This window comes from Emydura macquarii, unplaced genomic scaffold (assembly GCF_026122565.2).
Source record: "Emydura macquarii macquarii isolate MOO-44397 ecotype Brisbane River unplaced genomic scaffold, CSIRO-AGI_Emac_v2 contig_1477, whole genome shotgun sequence".
Lineage (NCBI taxonomy): Eukaryota > Metazoa > Chordata > Testudines > Chelidae > Emydura > Emydura macquarii.
Window position 1 is genome coordinate 17,691,929 of NW_027131614.1, and position 17,226 is coordinate 17,709,154.

Genomic DNA, 17,226 nt, shown 5'->3' on the forward strand with positions numbered 1-17,226 from the left:
CTTGGAATATTAGTTTGATTTAAAATGTTAAGACTAATTCAGAGAAGAACATTACAAATGTTAACTGCAAAAAATGTCTAGGAAAAGGCTGTGTATCAAATATCCTTCCAATAAATATAGTTAGACTTCAGTGCTCTTTGCTTACATTGCATTTAATCCTATAACTTTTGTGGTGTCTTTTAGCAAATAAAAATCAACTAAATCAAAAAAGATGTTTAAGAAATTAACATCTTGGTTAAATTGAATGCTTGTACCTTTTGTAAGTGGTGATCATATTGCTGAAAATTGATAGCTCTCACTAGCAGAAATCCAAAAGTCACTCAAAGCAAGAGAGTGGAATCCTGTTTCTGTCTTGCTTAATAGTAGTTGACTGTATTTAAAACCAGAAAGTGTCTATAACTTGTTAAACCTGTTCTTACATCAGTTTTAGTCTTTCACTGCTACTGACATTGGAAACCCAAATGCCTTCATATGTATATAAAAATGAGTTTATTCAGCAATATCGCCAGTGAACCTGCCATGCTAACAAAAACTTAAATTCTGGATATAGCTAACTGAGTGAAAAAACATTTAATATAACAGACCTTATTAATATTTGTTTCTTTCTTTGATCTTTTGACATAACTTAACAAAACAGTGCAGCCAACAAGTTGTGTTTTAACCGTAATAAAGCTTTAAGTTTTTGAATCTCAACATCTACTGTCATTAAATAATTATTATGTAACCCTTCCCCTTCCATAATTTCCTGCAGCTGTGAAAATTTAATCAATAAAAAGCTTAAAAATAAACATTGATATTATCCATCAAAATCATTACAAAAATAAATAAATAGAGTTCTGCCAAGACTAATCAGATGGGATTAAAAAACAAAGCAAAAGCTGCAAAGTTTAAGAATGGATACAAATCCTCATGCTGCCGGACATAAGCCAATTCCTAAATGAAGAGTTTTAGGAAGAAATTTTCCCTATAAATGGTAGTGCTACAATTGTCCATTTCTCAGTTTCTTGCACCTTACTCTGAAGCATCTGGTAGTGGCCACTTTTGGCAATAGGATATCAGATGGGCCACTGACGATTCCTATGCTCCTACTCTCTTGTCACTGTCATCCCCCTTTTGCTTCCACCCCAAGTTAATAGAAGATCTCTCCTCCCTGCACAGACCTCCACATACACATCTTGACCGCACACACTTTATCCGCACATTGTCACCAAACAATATAATTCATAGAAAATTTATGGTCAAAGCATATTCTGGCCAAATGATCTTTTATCTTTTTTCAGGCTTTTCTCATTAAAGAACAAAATGTTATTGCACCCTATAAAACTGAAAGAGTAAGTAGACATTTTTAATTATTTTTAACGATTTAAGGATTTTATATGAACTATGCTCTTGTTCCTGAAAGAGCAAGATTATTTATTTAATTGCCATCTGAAGTTTATGGGAACAAATACAAAGTACTCATAAGTACCTCTTTGCACTATATAATAAATGGTGTCTGGGTATTTGCCTTAATGCATGCATGATGTATCATTATCAAAGGTCTAAGGCTGCTATGACTTGGTATTGAAACAAACTCTGGATGCATATAAAACTTTTCCATCGCTAGGTTAAACCAGATCAAGAAAAGGCAAATGAAAGAAAATGCAGTGCAAAGAAATGAGCTTTTATAAATTTGCTGTGAAATAACATAAGCACTAAATACCAACAAACCTCGTTGTTACACAAGGGTTACTGGAAAAGAATGAGCAGGCACAAGAATTGTTTAAATTGCTCAAGATATTCTACCTTCCTTCTGTTAAGAGCAAGACTTTAAGAATAACACATCCCACAAATTTCTATATCTATAATGAACAGCAACATGTCTTGGAAATGCAGTCTTGCTTCCTTCACAACTGTTTTATGTCTTCTGTGTACTCTTTCTGTTAACTACATCTCTAGTCATAAAACACAAGCACCCTTAAAAGTTAGGGAAAATAGTGAAAATCTTGTTGCACTGCCTTCTACCTGATTCGCCAGCAGTACGTTGGCAGCACAGACAACAAAACCTTATTGGCAGGAAAAGGTCCCAAACAACAACAAACCCAGCTGGATTGATCTTGTAGGGGAAGAGATTGTAGGAAGTTAGACACAGGAAGAGATTGAGTCCTTACTCCAGAATTCAAACTTACTGAAGGCTAAATAGTTGAGAGGAAATGTTTTGGTTCAGTTCATTTCAGTTATCTTTATCTACTGGAGCTGATTTTTCCTGTCTGGTCCCTGTCTTTTCTGTTTCTAATTAATCCTTATTTATGTGAGTGATAGGGAATCATAACTAACACCATAAAGAGATGTGACTGTATTGCTGCATGTTAAAACAAGAAACTTAGTGTTTCCTCTATAGCTTCAGGGACTCACTTTGTTGTTGCCAAACCTATCCTCTCCCCGAATGATTACTAATTCTAGACGCTCACCTGAGTACTTTGCTCTGGTGCTAAGTTGAGGTGTATGTGTTTTGAAACTCCACTCATCCTCTCCATTTAGCACCTAAGTAGCATTCTCCAACAAATCAGAATATCCTGAGTTCCCATGTGAATGGGGAGATGGATGAGATACCTTTTGCCGGTGATGGCTCTAAATAACCCACTACACTATTCTCTAGTTTTAAAGCTTGTGAAGGCCTCTTGATCTCCCAGAGCCACTCCTAGCCATTGAAGGAAAGGTGCAGTTGCTAAAACCTGCTGTGCGGGTCTTCTTTTCAGTCTAGCACCAGAAATACTTTATTGTTCAACACTCTTTCTCTTCATTCCCACCCAAGTTCTTTAAGACTTCATATTTTCTTCACTATCAAACATTTCATTATTTTTTCTCCTCAGTTGGATTGCTTTCCACTTTCTGTGAACTGTGACTGTGAAATTGAGTTGAAAATAATTCAGATCTCACTAGTTCTTTGAGCCTGAAAAGCGGCTCTTCTGCAAGATAAATCTTTCATTGTGTTTCTCCCAATGTCTCCAAATACCTCTTACTCTTCATCTTGCCTCATTAGGTTATATTTGAAAAAAAATCACAGGAGTTTATTTTATATATTTTTATTTGACGGTTATCAGAAGATTCTTTGAACTCCTTGATGTGTCACAGTAGAGTGCAGACCTAAAATGTAGAGAGTTAAAATTGAACCTTGTTTTTAATGTTCAGTGTTTTTCCATTATACATATTCTCCTTCCTCATTCAGAGACCTGTATTGCAATTAACCTGAATAGCCTGATCTTTAAAGATGTTATAGATTAGAAACTTTTGTCTAAAAGGTATACATTAGCATTAAACATATCCTACAATAAACATATCAGTTGCTAGATAAGCATATATTGTTTCTTCTTCAAGTGCTTGCTCATGTCCATTCCAGTGTAGGTGTGTGCTCGCCCTGAGCACCACCACCAGAAAGTTTTTCCCTCAGTGGTATCCGTCAGGTCAATTAGCGCTGGTATATAGGGCTTTGCCACTCCTCCGCCCCCTCAGTTCCTTCTTACTACTCGTGATGGTCGCTGGAACTCCTCGTCCTTGCATTCACACAAGTACTTCTCTCAGTGGACTTTGGTTTTCTTTACCTGTATATAGTTTATAGTGGTTAGAATTTAGTTTTAATTTAGTAGTTAGTTAGATTGGAGAACCCTGCTTAGCGGGGTTACCCCTTCTCCAGCACCAGGGCATGCCTCAGTCCCTAGGGTGCCCTAAGCCCATATCTATTAGTGACCCCTATTCTAGCTACCTTAAGTGTTTAGGGGTGTCTCACCTGTGGGAGCACTGCAGAATTTATAAGGGGTTCAAGCCCTGTACCAAAAAGGACAGGGATCAAAGGCTCAATTCCTCCTCCTGGAGGCAACTCTCCACCCCTCCCTTAGAGCCAAGCCAGCGAGCACTTCAACTTTGGTGAGAAGCGCTCCAGTTTATCAGAGCCAGCATAGCTCGGCCTCTCCAACACCAAAAAAGGACTCCTTTTCTGCATTCTGGGACTCTCGTGACCATCAGGTATCTCCAGTGCAGAGGAGGTCCATGTCTCAGTGGAACTCTTGGCACTGCTCCCAATCGCTGGTGCCAAGGAAGAAGCAGATGAAGACTGACCAGAGATGCTCCCCAACCCCGATGTCCACTGGCCACAGGGAAGCTGGCAGAATGCAACCCGTTCTGGGCCACTCAGACACACCAGCTGCCAGCATGGTACTGTTGACTCTGGCCCCGGGAAGCGACCCATTGAATCCGGTACTGTTGGACTCCCCCCAGCGAGAGACGTTACAGTTCAGTCCTAGCATTACTATCTATGCCAGAGGCATTTGGGGCAGTGAGGAAACTACCATCACTCCCAGTACCGCCATCACCTGCCAGGTGGGAACTGGCACCACAGCTACCACAAGAGCTACCATGGCACTGAGCCCCCAGGTGCCATGAAAAGGAAAGCTGGTCATGATGGCCCAGCACCTTTCTCCTCTCTTCATCCCTGGCAACACTCTCTGGCCCTGGTTGGTATGGCTCTACCATGGTCACTGAGAAGCGACTTCTTGCAGTTGGACTCCGAGACAGAGTCTTACACCTCCTGCGGGAGCCAACACCAGTCCAGCTGCTGTTACCCAATGGCTGACATGAACCAGGGTTTCCTGCCAATATCCTGGCCCGTGCAGTGGAAAATGCCTCAGCAGTGATCCTTCTGGAATCCCTGGGTGTTTCAACTAGTCATGGGGTTGCAGTCTAGGAGATCATATTTTGTTGTTTCAGAGAGTAGAGCTCCTCCACCATTTCCCTTGGTACAGGAACCATGAACCGCTACCAAAAATGGCACCGAACTCCAGGACCCGGTACCACGGGATCTCTCCGGTGCTGAAGGGGAAGAACGATGTCTTGTGCCTGTTGAGACGTCTTCCTCTTCCTCTCCAATGAGACAGTGGCAAGACCATCTATTGCGCCCTCTTAGGATGACTACATATCAATGTTAGGGAACTCAGAGCAGTGCAAATGTGTGCTTACAAATGTGTGCTTACAGACAACACAACAGCGATGTTCTATATAAACAGACAGGGTGGAACACACTCCTCTCACCTGTGCCAGAAAGCTCTCTGCCTGTGGGAATTCTGCATATCCTATGTCCTGGGGGCACAGAATGAGCTAGCAGGTCATCTCAGCAGATCCTTTTCCAATCAAGAATGGTCCCATCCACCCAGATGTCGTGAAGAATATTTCCAGAAGTGGGGAACTCCCCAGATAGACTTGTTTGTGACAAGACACAACAGGAAGTGTCTACAGTTCTGTTCCTTTCTGAATCACAATGCATGCTCACTCACAGATGTTTCTTCTCCCTGGAAAAAACATCTCTTCTATGAATTCCCACACTATTCCTCTCATACACAAGGTCCTGCTGAAGGTCAGGGAGGAGGGAATGAGCCTGATCTTGATAGCCCGGCCTGACCATGTCAACACTGGTTTACCACCCTTCTGGACCTCTCGGTGGAAACACCAATCAGCCTACCTCCATTTCCAGATCTCATCTCCCAAGACCACAGATGCTTGTATTACCCAAACCTCAAGTCTCTTCATCTCATGGCCTGGAAGCTCCATGACTGAACCCCTTGGAGCTAGCATGCTCAGGCTCAGTTCAAGAAGTTCTTTTAGGGAGAAGAAAGCTGTCCACTAGAGCTATGTACCTGGCAGAGTGGAAGAAGTTCTCGATCTGGTCAGTGCAGAGAGGTGTCTCACTCACATAATCATCAGTACCATGTATTTTGGACTACTTGCTACACCTGAAGCAGCAAGGGCTATCGGTGTAATCGATTAGAGTCCATCTAGCCATGATTTTGGCCTGGATCTGTCTTTGCAAACTTGATCTGTAGTCATTTGTCAAAGGGCTAGACAGACTGCACCCACAGGTGAGACAGCCTATCCTGCCCTGGGACCTCAGCCTTGTATAATCAAGGCTCACCGGTCTGCCATTCGAACCCTTGGAAACATGTTCTCTATTTTGCTCGTCCTGGAAAGTGGCCTTCCTGGTGGCCATTACCTTGGCCAGAAGGGTCTCAGAAATGTGGGCCCTTACTTCAGAATCTCTATACATGGTCTTCTTCAAGGACAAGGTCCAACTGTGCCCTCACCCAGCCTTCCTCCCAAAGGTGGTGTCACAATTCCATAATAATCAGGACATATTTCTCCCAGTCTTCTATTTGGGGCCGCACACCTATAAACAGGAACAGAGACTTCATTCACTAGGTGTCAGAGGGACGTTTGCTTTCTCCGTAGAAAGGACTAAATTGTTTAGAAAAACTACTCAACGTTTTGTGGCAGTGGCAGACAGGATGAAAGGTCTTCAAATCTCAGCCCAGAGAATTTCATCGTGCATCACTTCCTGTATCTACACATGCTATGACCTGGCGAAGGTCCCTGCTCCGGCCATGATGCACATTCCACAAGGGCACAAGCATCTTCAGCTGCATTCACAGCACAGGTTTCCATCCAGAACACCTGTAGCACAGCAACGTGGTCTTCGGTCCACACTTTTGCAACTCCTTATGCCGTCACTCCGTAGGCCAGAGACGATGCTGGATTTGGCAGAGTGGTGCTCTAGTCCTCTTGTCAATAAACTCTGAACCCTCCTCCTACATTTACTTGGAAGTCACCTACATTGGAGTGGACATGAGGAAGCACATGAAGAAAAATCCATTACAAATCTTCCATTACTCTTGTTCTTGGAGACGTGTTGCTCATGTCCATTGCACTCTCCTCCCTCTTCTCCCCTCCCCCCCCCATCTGTCCCTCTGTCAGTTAACTGGCAAGAAAGAACTGAGGGGGTGGTGGGGTGGCAGAGCCCTATATATGGGCGCTATGAGGAAGTGACTTCAGGGGGCACCACAGCTGACCAGATGGATATCATTGAGGGAAAAACTTGCCAGCAGTGGTGCTTGGGGCGAGCACACGCCTACGTTGTAATGGACATAAGCGACACATCTCAAAGAACAACAGTTACAGAACGTTAGTAACCGTTTTTCCTAAAGTTACAAATAAAAATGTTGACCTGTTTTAGGTGCACAAACATTTAAAAGCTTTTTCTTCTAACTCTATAATAATCTGAAAACTTGTCTCAAAGTGTTTATTAAATACTGACTAGCTTGCTAAATACCACTTAAAAAGCCAATTTACTCCAACAAAGCTGCATTTTGTAATCTACAGTATATTTGTCATGGGTATGAAATCCAAAATCGTTCAGGAATGCCACCTTCTTTTAAAATACATTTTGTCTAGAGAGTGTGGTCTTTTAGTACTATGCTTAATTATAGTTTATCATCCAGTATTAAACATACTTTTTGTCCTTTTGTTAGGGTAAAACTGAATACCTCTTTCAGTTGGATGTTGCTGGGAAGGTGGATGATGTTATACAGACTCTACTTCAGGTACAACTGCTTGATAGCTTTGCAAACTTAGCCACCACATCATCAAATTTTGGACTACGTTATAGAAGTAGAACCTTTCTTTAAGCAAATAGTTTGAAGAGCTTCATCTTCTGAAGGCAAATCAAAGGATTTAGGACACTTGCCTAAGAATATTACCAATTTGCTTGGAGCACCTGTGATAAAGTACACAAATCAAACATAGTGCTAATTCTGAAATCTGCCTTCTACTTCTCTGTTAGAAAACTTCTTTATTTCTTGTTGGGTGCTTGTCTGTGTAGGCTAGATATCAAAATGTCTTCAAATATGAACAATAGACCTGAACAATAATTTTTCAAATTAATGCATGTCATTTCTCTGTTAGCAGTCAGTGTGCAAGTCTGCCAAATGCTCTCTACTTCTAATGATTTTGGTATGAATCTATATGATATTTCTAAATTTACCAAAAACAATTAATTTTAACTCCTTTTTTAATAGCTCCACCGGGCCTCTCACCTGGACAAGCTGGGAGATCAGGCTGCCATGGTAAATTCTCGACATATTTTAAGGGCATGTTTGTTTTTAATGATGATGATCCAACTGCAGTTAAGAATACAAAACATTTTAACCTTTTTTCATTAGATAACTGCTATATTGCAGTCACGTTTGGCTAGAACATCATTTGATAAAAACAGGTATGTTTCTGATTATTTGTTAGTATAAAGTTCAAGTTTGTTTAAAGATTAACAAAAGCTAATTAGCTTGTTTAAAGTGTTTAGCAAAACCTTCTTTACCACAGCATTTGCATTTCAATTTAGAAGATCTTACTTCTCTTTGCATTATGACTTAGTATTGTAGCACTTTGTATGGAAAATTCTCCACTATAAAGTTAAATTTAGTTGTTACCTTTTTATACATCTTCATACTGTTCTGAGTCCTTTGTGTCCATGAGTTTTGGGTGGAAATATGGCATTTCTGAACAGCCTCTGAAAAATGCAGCCATGTGTGTGAAGATGCCAATGGTTTAAATGATGGCTGCTTCAGAGTGTGATGGAGACTGTGTAACAACTTCCACTTTGGAGTAGCAGGGAAGATGGGGAGAGGATTCTGGTACATTTTTCAGAGAACCTGCTTTAGGCATGCAATAAGGTGCAAGTAGAAAGATTTTTAGAGCAGTTTGTGACCATTTCAGTAAAGCAGAAACCAGTAACAGATACATTGACTTCTGTGTTTTTGTTTTTTATTTTTACTTTTCTCAGATTTCAAAATGTTTCTGAAACCTTACACATGGAATGTGAAGCAGAAATGGTGACACCACTGGTGACTAATCCAGGGCATGTATGCATCACTGATGCAAACCTGTATTTCCAGCCTCTTAATGGGTATCCTGTAAGTAAACAAAATTTCATGTGTGATTTCTCCAACTTGCTCTTGTGTACCATATATAATTTATTTTTTCTAGATTATTCATCATAAGAAAATCCTTCTTCTTGGAACACATGCAATAAGTGTCTAAGAAGAAATCATTTGTTATGTTGATTAAAGTAATAACCATTCAGTTTTTTGCAGTTTTCCTGTGTTGACTCTTCATATGCAATATTATACATATCACTTTAATTACAGGGACTGTTTTTGATCTTGACTATTTCATTGGGATGAAAACATTGTTCTTACTTTTTGATTTGTCAGAGGGAAATTACGTTCATTGGATTGCTGGCCTAACAGCAATTATTAAATTGCATGGTAGATTTTCCTTGTAGGAATATTTCATGTAACTCTACAATTTGTAGGACCTTATTCTGAAGTACTGTCCCTGCACAATGGAGGTTTGTGTACGTTCTGTGTCTGGTTCAAACTGAACAAGGTTAGTTACATGTAGGGAGCTCTACACTTCCTGGCCCCCTGAACATTTTTTTTTACTGCAGGGGGGTTCGGAAATGGTAGATTAAACTGGCTGATCATTGCTTCATTGTGTGTGGGATTGTTTGGTGGTTTTTTTTGATTGCACTAAGAGGCAAAATTATTCTAAAACAATTGTTTAAAAATCTGTTCCTGAACTACAATAGATTACCACTCACTATGCATTTGTAATGTCCTAAAGTCAGATCCACTGCCACCTTATGCTGTGTAATGTGAAAGAAATGCTATTTTATCTTTGTCCATAGCTAGCAAATATTTTTCTCAGCAAGCTTACTCTTTCCATATTCTGACAACTTCCTCGATTTTACCTTCTACTGTTGTGTGACTACTGTCATCTGAGAAAATTTTTAGAATGCACTATAAACAATGGAGTTACCTCTCAAGTTTGGGCAGCTGCCAATTACAAAGTAATTATTTCTCCTACAAAATAACTTTCGTTAGGGGAACGGAGGTAGTTTCTTCTCTAATGTGGAGGATAAATCTTGCCTCCAGGACATTACATATCTATAAACAAAAAATCCTTGTTTAGTTTCCCTGCATGTTACTGGTATCATATATAAGAACCTGTGGAAAATTAATGCTTTTGGGGTACGTCTCAATTTTTATTTCATAGAAACCTGTGGTTCACATAACTATGCACAGTGTCCGTCGCATCTACAAAAGAAGACATGGTCTAATGCCATTGGTGAGCTGGCATTGTTTACTTGTAGCTACGTATATTGTTTATTACCTTTCACATTTTCTCTGAATCTATCCAACTAAAATTGTTAGTGTACAGGAGAAAAAGGGTACGTCTATGCTGCCAGGTCCTTGGGATCGATGCTGCGGAATCAATTGAGCGGGCTGTGGAGACCTGCTCAATCGATCCCAGAAGTGCTCTCTGGTCAACACTGTTAAGCAACCTGCCCAAAAGGAGTAAGGCTGCATTGACCAGAGGGCATCTTCCATCAATGCAGTGCAGTGAAGACACTGCAGTATGGCAACGTAAGTAAGTCGATAAGACGCAAGTTATTACATAGCTTGTGTATCTCCCGTCAACTGCCAGGGGCAGTTTAGACTAGGCCAAAGTAACTCTTCATCTTGCTCTCTGAGCATGAATTAAGAAAAGGGCTGCAATTTTCCCCCACCATTTAGGATGCTTTGTTAGCAAGGTAGAAATGAATTACAAACGGAAAGGAACAGTGAACTGTCTGAGCTGTTGGAGGCTTCTTCCATGGTTACTTTTTAAATTAGTATTTCAGTTTGGTGTCAGTAGAGACTAATCCAGATCTTATGTTAAGAAGCCACTTACAGGATTGTACTTAATTTTCTAATTATTCCAGTGTGTGATAGAAATTTAAGTATGTTCTTAGATTCTACTGACCTATATTACAGTTCTTTTGCAGTGAAGTAACATACCTTCTTTCTTTTTTCTGCCATAAAGTAACTGGGTTTAAATTCCGTGGCTTTACAATGCCCAGATTTGGGGTGTATTGACAATGACTTTTTAAACTACATATTCTTCTGCATTATGGCCAGCTAGGTAAATGTTACTTATAAAGGTAATATATAATCTCGAAGTACAAGAAGGAAATTGTGTTCGGTTACATGGCTGATGTGAGAGAGTAGTAAAGGGGTGGCACAACAGTTCTACAAATCTTGGTTGTACACTTTTGTTTCAGTTTTAACATAATGTGAATATAAACTCTAGATTAAACTGTGTGTCCTGGACCCAAAGGGGCTCACTTTGGAGTTGTTCCAGTCACTTAGTACATATTTTATAAAATTAAAATGTGTACTGTGTATTGTATATGAAATTATTAGATTATCTCCTTTGGATCAATTGAGGACAGCCATAAACTCATACTCTGATTAGAGGAAAGTTCATATGTATGTGGTTGAAGAGAGGAGAAATCTTTACGAAAGGCAAAATATTAGGCAATACTTAGGCAAAACTTTTTCCATATAATAAGTTTGTCAGCAACCTTAAATTTTGGACATCACTAACTGAAATTTGCTGTTAGTAACATGGGTAGTAGAGCTTGTCACTGAATTTCTAGATTTAATTTTTCTCCTTTAATTTTGTAGGGTCTAGAAGTATTTTGCACAGAAAATGACCTGTGTTCTGACATCTACTTAAAATTCTACAACTCTCAAGATCGAGATGAGCTTTATTTCTATATTGCAACATATCTAGGTTTGAAAACATTTATTTATTAAATGTTCTACTTCTTTCCCTTGTGGGGAATATGCTGGGGCCTGTTGTTTCTATGTATGGGAAGAGGTAGGTTACAGCTTCCTCTGCCAGAAATATTTTGGGTGTGGGTAGGCAGAATCTGAAATAAATGTTACAATATTCTCTATAACTGTGTCATAATAGTTTGCTTCTATTAATAAAACTAGTTATGAAAGCTGAGGATATAGTGCATAAGTGAAAGTCTTTCTTTTAGCTATGCAGCTTGATACGTACTGTACTAAAGAGATCCTTATGGATTTTACTTTCACAGCTGGAGATAAAATTCAGCTGAGATGCTTTGTGGGAGACTATATTCACACTACAGCTTATGTCGGTATAAGCTATGTTGCTTGGGTGTGAATAAGCCACCCCCCGAGTGACAAAAGTTACACTGACCTAAGCACCCGTGTGGACAGCACTATATCATTGGGGGAGCTTCTCCTGCCAGCATAGCTTCCGCTGCTTGCGGGGGCTGAAGTAATGAAGTCAATGGGAGAGCTCTCTCCTGTCAGCTGAGATCATTTGCACGAGCAGCGCTATAAGCTCTCATAGTGTAGCCATAGCCTTTGGTAGTGTTAAGAGACCTATTGTCTTCTACAGCAGCTTGCAGCAACTTCTGTAACTGCCTTTCAGTTGAAGAAGATTTTATCTTCCATCTTAATTGCTGGCTTCTTTGCTCTTTAGAAAAAGAGTTGATGAATGCCAGCCATTCATTAGAGGGATTAAAACTACACTGTGGTACCAGATTGGCTAATATTGTTAGTGGGAGTTCTCTTTACGAAGGGATGTATTTGAGAACTATCAGGATGCATTGTTGAGAGCTTTGGACCTATCTCTTCAGCTTATGGACTCAGTGAGGATGTTAACAACAAGATTGTCATTATAAATAACATAATTTATGTTCTGTGAATAATTAAATAAGAGGTTGTCATAGAAATCCCAACCCCCTTAGCCTGTGATAATCCCAGTGTACGTCACGTGTGAGGGATAGCAAAATCTACTTAGATATGCTCAAAATATAGTTATGGAAGCAGCCAATGCAATTTAATAAACATGGCAACAGTACCATATTCGGGAAATGGTCTGTCAGCTCAGGCCATATTTTCCTTTAAGAGTATGCCTTGAATATCCATACTTCCTTTAGAACCATATTATTTGGAGTTAATGGAATGGAGGATCTCTAACAGACACTTCGCTCTGTATTTCACAGACAAGGAGATTCTTCTGTAACAATTTCTTTTCTTCTGTGTAGTGTTGGTATTGCACCTTCATCCAGTCTGTTTGTTAAACTGGACCTCATTCATGTAAAGGTGAGGCCACATTTAACCAATAGATGTTAAGCAGGCACAATTAGTTACTCTATAGCAAAACAAATTCCTTTCATGTAGTCCATCCCTTTGTAACCCATGGCCCCAAATCTTAAGGGTCTTCTCGTTGCTAAGAAAGAATTCTTCAAATACTGCGGATGCCATGTTTCTCTTTCCTTTCACAAATGTTTAGTCTTTTTCCTTTCCATTCAGTTCAACTGCTTGATGATTTTAATGCATTTTAAAGCTCTGGATAAGAGCTATTATAATAATGATTGAGGTTTATTTTAATTAGATTGTTTAAACTACAGCATGTTTTCAGTGTATAATGCAGTGAAATAAACATCTCTTAAAATAGAGAAACAAGTTAATTTATTTTATTTTTATTTTTTTTAAGAAAATCATATTACAGAGCAGACGGCTGAGAGTTACATGTTGCAATGGCAGCGAGGTCATATTTCAAACTACCAATACCTTCTTCATCTCAACAATCTGGCTGATCGAAGCTGCAATGATCTCTCCCAGTATCCTGTATTTCCTTGGATCATAGCAGATTATTCTAGTTCAGAATTAGGTAAACAATTTATTTAAAAAGAAAAATGCACAAACTGCACATGATGTACAGTTCTGAAACTGATGCTTTTACACTGCATAAAACTCATGCCACAGCAATATGAGGTTGAACAGTAAGGAACAGGATATTAACCAGTATACTAATCCCAGTTCTGTTATGTGAAGCATGTGTCCCTGTCTGATTTCCCCATCTGTAAAATGGGGATAACATTTGATGGAGTATGAGGCTTAATTGTTCGTAAAATCTTTTGAGATGCTTACTAAAAGGGCCACCTTGTCGTCTTCCACAAGATTTTTACAAATGAGACACTATCTGGTGGTCAATAATGTCAGAAGCTTTTTGCATTTTCTAATAAATCTGTATGGACCAACCATATGATAGTCTGGTATAGAACAGACTGATAAAGTACAAAGAAACTTAAGGAACAGGTGTTGCTAGAATGGGACCATCACCACTTTCTGAGAGGTTCAAAGTAGTGCTAACGGTTGAGGTTAGTGCCGAAACTGGCTTCTTGAACTAGGTTCTAATTGTAACTTATTTGTGTTGCTGGCGACATGCCCTTTTCAGGGTTGTGATTGCCTTTGCCATTAATGGGTCCAGTGTGTCTTCACTTGCTGTAGGGAGGGGAGAGGAGGGAGAATCAACAGTGCTTCTCAGCTCCCACTCAGACAGCTTCTATTCAAATAATGTTGTTGTGATACAATGAAAAAATGTCAAATTATATAAGGGATGGTAGAGGGAGATATGCCATTTATTTGTGCCTTAAGGCCACTGGGGTCCATATTAACAGATGTGAGATGTTTGCCCGGTTGCAGTGCTGTAGAATATATTATGTTAGCAAAACCCTACTCCAAAGCTAGCTGTTGTGTGCAACTTGTAGATAAGTAGCTGAAAAACTAATTGTGGGAACAGGGATATCAGTTAGGGTGAGAGCTTGTTGTGTCTGTAGGAAGAGGAGGAAAACGTTGTTGTAAAATATTGGTTTACAAGTGATTTCTATCAGTGAGAGCAAACCATAGAGGTTAATTTCTTTTCTCTTTTTAGATTTGACAAGGCCTGAAACATTCCGGGAACTTAGTAAACCAGTTGGTGCTCTGAATAAAGAAAGACTGGAAAGACTATTGGTATGTGGAGTTCAGGTTTTTTGTTTTATAATTTGTGACCTACAAATCTTATTACTAAGAGGAGTTCATTTTCCTGGGCTTTCCATCTAGTGCCTCTTATGAGGATGAAATTCACACAATACAAAAATAAAATAAACATGCTTGTATGACTTGTGTCCAAATATTTCTAGGATTATTCACAATATCGCCTGTGTTTTGCAATTCTTAAAACAGTTATTGAAACTTAGACTACAAACATTATCAGAAGCAAACTCTATCTTTATTAAGTTAGTGTGGTGTGGGTATAGATACATACATTAAGTAATATACAAACTTAAAATATCTAAGATGCATTGCATGTAAAATAAACAAAATATGGAAAACAAACTTGTTAAATCTCATTATAAATCAGAGGATTTCTGCCTCTTTAAAATGAAGTGCATTAGGCAGTTAACTGTTGTGATTGTTTTTCCATGGATGTTGCTCAGATACTGCAATGATGATTAGTTATATAGAACCCTATGATAGATGGATAGATTATAATGCATAATGTAAAAAGAACAGGAGAATCTTTTTTAACGAACAGTATAGTAACAAATTAAGGTAGAACATAGACACATGCTTCTAAATCTCTAAGAAAAAGGTGAGGATTTTATGATGGGGAGAGGGTGGGTAATATTTTTTTTTTTAAATTGCATACAAATGACAGAAAAACAAGGTAAAAAGTGAATGATTAACACCTGAAATGGAGTTAGTGAAATGCCACTACACATTGTATGCAGTTACAGACAATACCACATAATTAATTCCTTCCCATCCCACATCAGGTAGGAATTTTTTTCATGAACAATCTAATGTATAAATGCAGCATTTGAAAAATCCTAGTTTCTGCATTGGCATTAAATTTCATGATTGTAATTCTTCAACATAGAGCTGCAAAAACACTTTAGAGAATCCTAGTATATTCTTTATAGGACTTGTCTTATTGGCAAGTTGGCAGGATTAAGTTACCATAAAGAAACAATCATATGAAGAATATAAATATCCGTTAATAGTTACTCCCTATACCTCCAAAATGCTTACCTTGCTTATCTCTTTAAGAAGCACTAGAACAGGAAATCCTTGCCTAATCAATAGCATCTTTATTGCTGGAAAGGAGAAAAGGATTTTAAAGAAATAAAGGTTCTTAATACAAATTCTGATGCCAGCCCTAAATTTCTATGATTCTAGCTCTGAATCAGTGGATTGCTTTACATATTGGGATATATTGGGATACATTTTTATTGCGAGAAATATCTTGAATATATTAGTCTCTGCTAATAGATACCATTGAGTTCGATATAACCTTGAATTTGTTATAAGATATGAAGAGCTATAACATTGAATTTACAGAAATGCTATAAACTTACAAAAATGCAAAATGCCAGTCTACCATGTTTTTTTGTTTTTGTTTATTTTTCAATTTTAGCCCTGGTCTACATTGACCTGGCGATTCGGTGGCAGTCAACCGGAGTTACGCAAGCTATGCAGAGTAGCTTGCGTAACTCCCGTTGACTGCTGTGCTTCCTTTCTGCGCGGTGTCTTCACTGCACTGTGCCGATGGGAACCATGTTCCCGTCGACGCAATGCTACGCCACTTTTACCAGTGTTGACTTCTGGATTGATTGAGAGGGTCTTCACTGACCGCTCAATCAATCCAGATAGGTCGATCTGATGGCGGCGACTTTGCCCTTAGTCCGTTTTGCTCTTTTCAGCTTACTAGGAAGGCATTTCAGAAATTGCATATAGAAAGACATATACATTGGAATACAGGATTTCTCTCCTGAGATTATGTACTGTAACCATGCAGTTTAAAAACTTTTGTACTGTGTTTTATCTGAGTGAGGAGAAATGTTTAATCCTTACTTAAGTTTTCAGATACACATGTGTTTAATATAGGAAAAAATAGTACTCTAATTTTAAGCAGTTTTGTCTTTTTTCAATATGTTGCAGACACGTTATCGGGAAATGCCAGAGCCTAAGTTTATGTATGGCAGCCACTACTCGTCTCCAGGTTACGTTCTGTTCTATCTTGTTAGAGTTGGTAAGATTGCGTTCATTGCAATTTCATTGAACACCTGGTGGGTTTGAAAATAAACAGAATTTGGACAGATCTGATATCTGTTCTTCTCCCCAGCACCAGAGTACATGCTTTGTTTACAAAACGGAAAGTTTGATCATGCTGACAGAACGTTCAACAGGTTTGTTTAAATTTAGTTTAAAAGTTGTATTTATTTTTCACTATTTAGTGGTTTCCTTTAAATTGCATATTTATATAGGATATAAAGCCTCAGAATACTTTCCTGACCAATACACTATTGATTTGTATTACGTCTAGTATTGCAGAAACCTGGAAAAACTGTCTGGATGGTGCAACAGACTTCAAAGAGGTAAGTAGCCAGAAGCTACTTGAGGTCACATTCCCTGACTGCGCTCCCCACCTTTTTTCCATGTAATTTTTTTTTAATTTCTGTTGCTTGCTTCCCTGTTGAGGTTCAGACTGCCTTGCTAGGCTTGGTTTGAACCTGCCACTGGAGATAAGTTTGAATTCCTTCTCTGAATGTTCACATGGCTTCTGGTGGCCTGCTTTTCCCTTTTTGAAACAGTTATATTTTGATCCTATCTTTGGTTGGAGATTTTAAGTAAAGATCATGAGGTTATTCTGCCATTTTCCTCTCCTACCTAAATG

At 38.9% G+C, this 17,226-nt stretch overlaps 1 protein-coding gene across 1 annotated transcript in view; it reads left to right on the forward strand.

Moving 5' to 3' along the window:
- The window catches only part of NSMAF (neutral sphingomyelinase activation associated factor), a 54,160-nt gene that overhangs the window by 17,164 nt on the left and 19,770 nt on the right, over window positions 1-17,226 (forward strand). Inside the window, exons 6-17 of the mRNA XM_067553729.1 lie at window positions 1,281-1,331; window positions 7,332-7,403; window positions 7,878-7,925; window positions 8,022-8,074; window positions 8,639-8,768; window positions 9,913-9,984; window positions 11,367-11,475; window positions 13,219-13,395; window positions 14,440-14,519; window positions 16,491-16,581; window positions 16,675-16,738; window positions 16,876-16,927. Of these exons, the coding sequence (XP_067409830.1) occupies window positions 1,281-1,331; window positions 7,332-7,403; window positions 7,878-7,925; window positions 8,022-8,074; window positions 8,639-8,768; window positions 9,913-9,984; window positions 11,367-11,475; window positions 13,219-13,395; window positions 14,440-14,519; window positions 16,491-16,581; window positions 16,675-16,738; window positions 16,876-16,927 (999 nt within the window). The remainder of the gene's footprint in view (window positions 1-1,280; window positions 1,332-7,331; window positions 7,404-7,877; window positions 7,926-8,021; window positions 8,075-8,638; window positions 8,769-9,912; window positions 9,985-11,366; window positions 11,476-13,218; window positions 13,396-14,439; window positions 14,520-16,490; window positions 16,582-16,674; window positions 16,739-16,875; window positions 16,928-17,226) is intronic.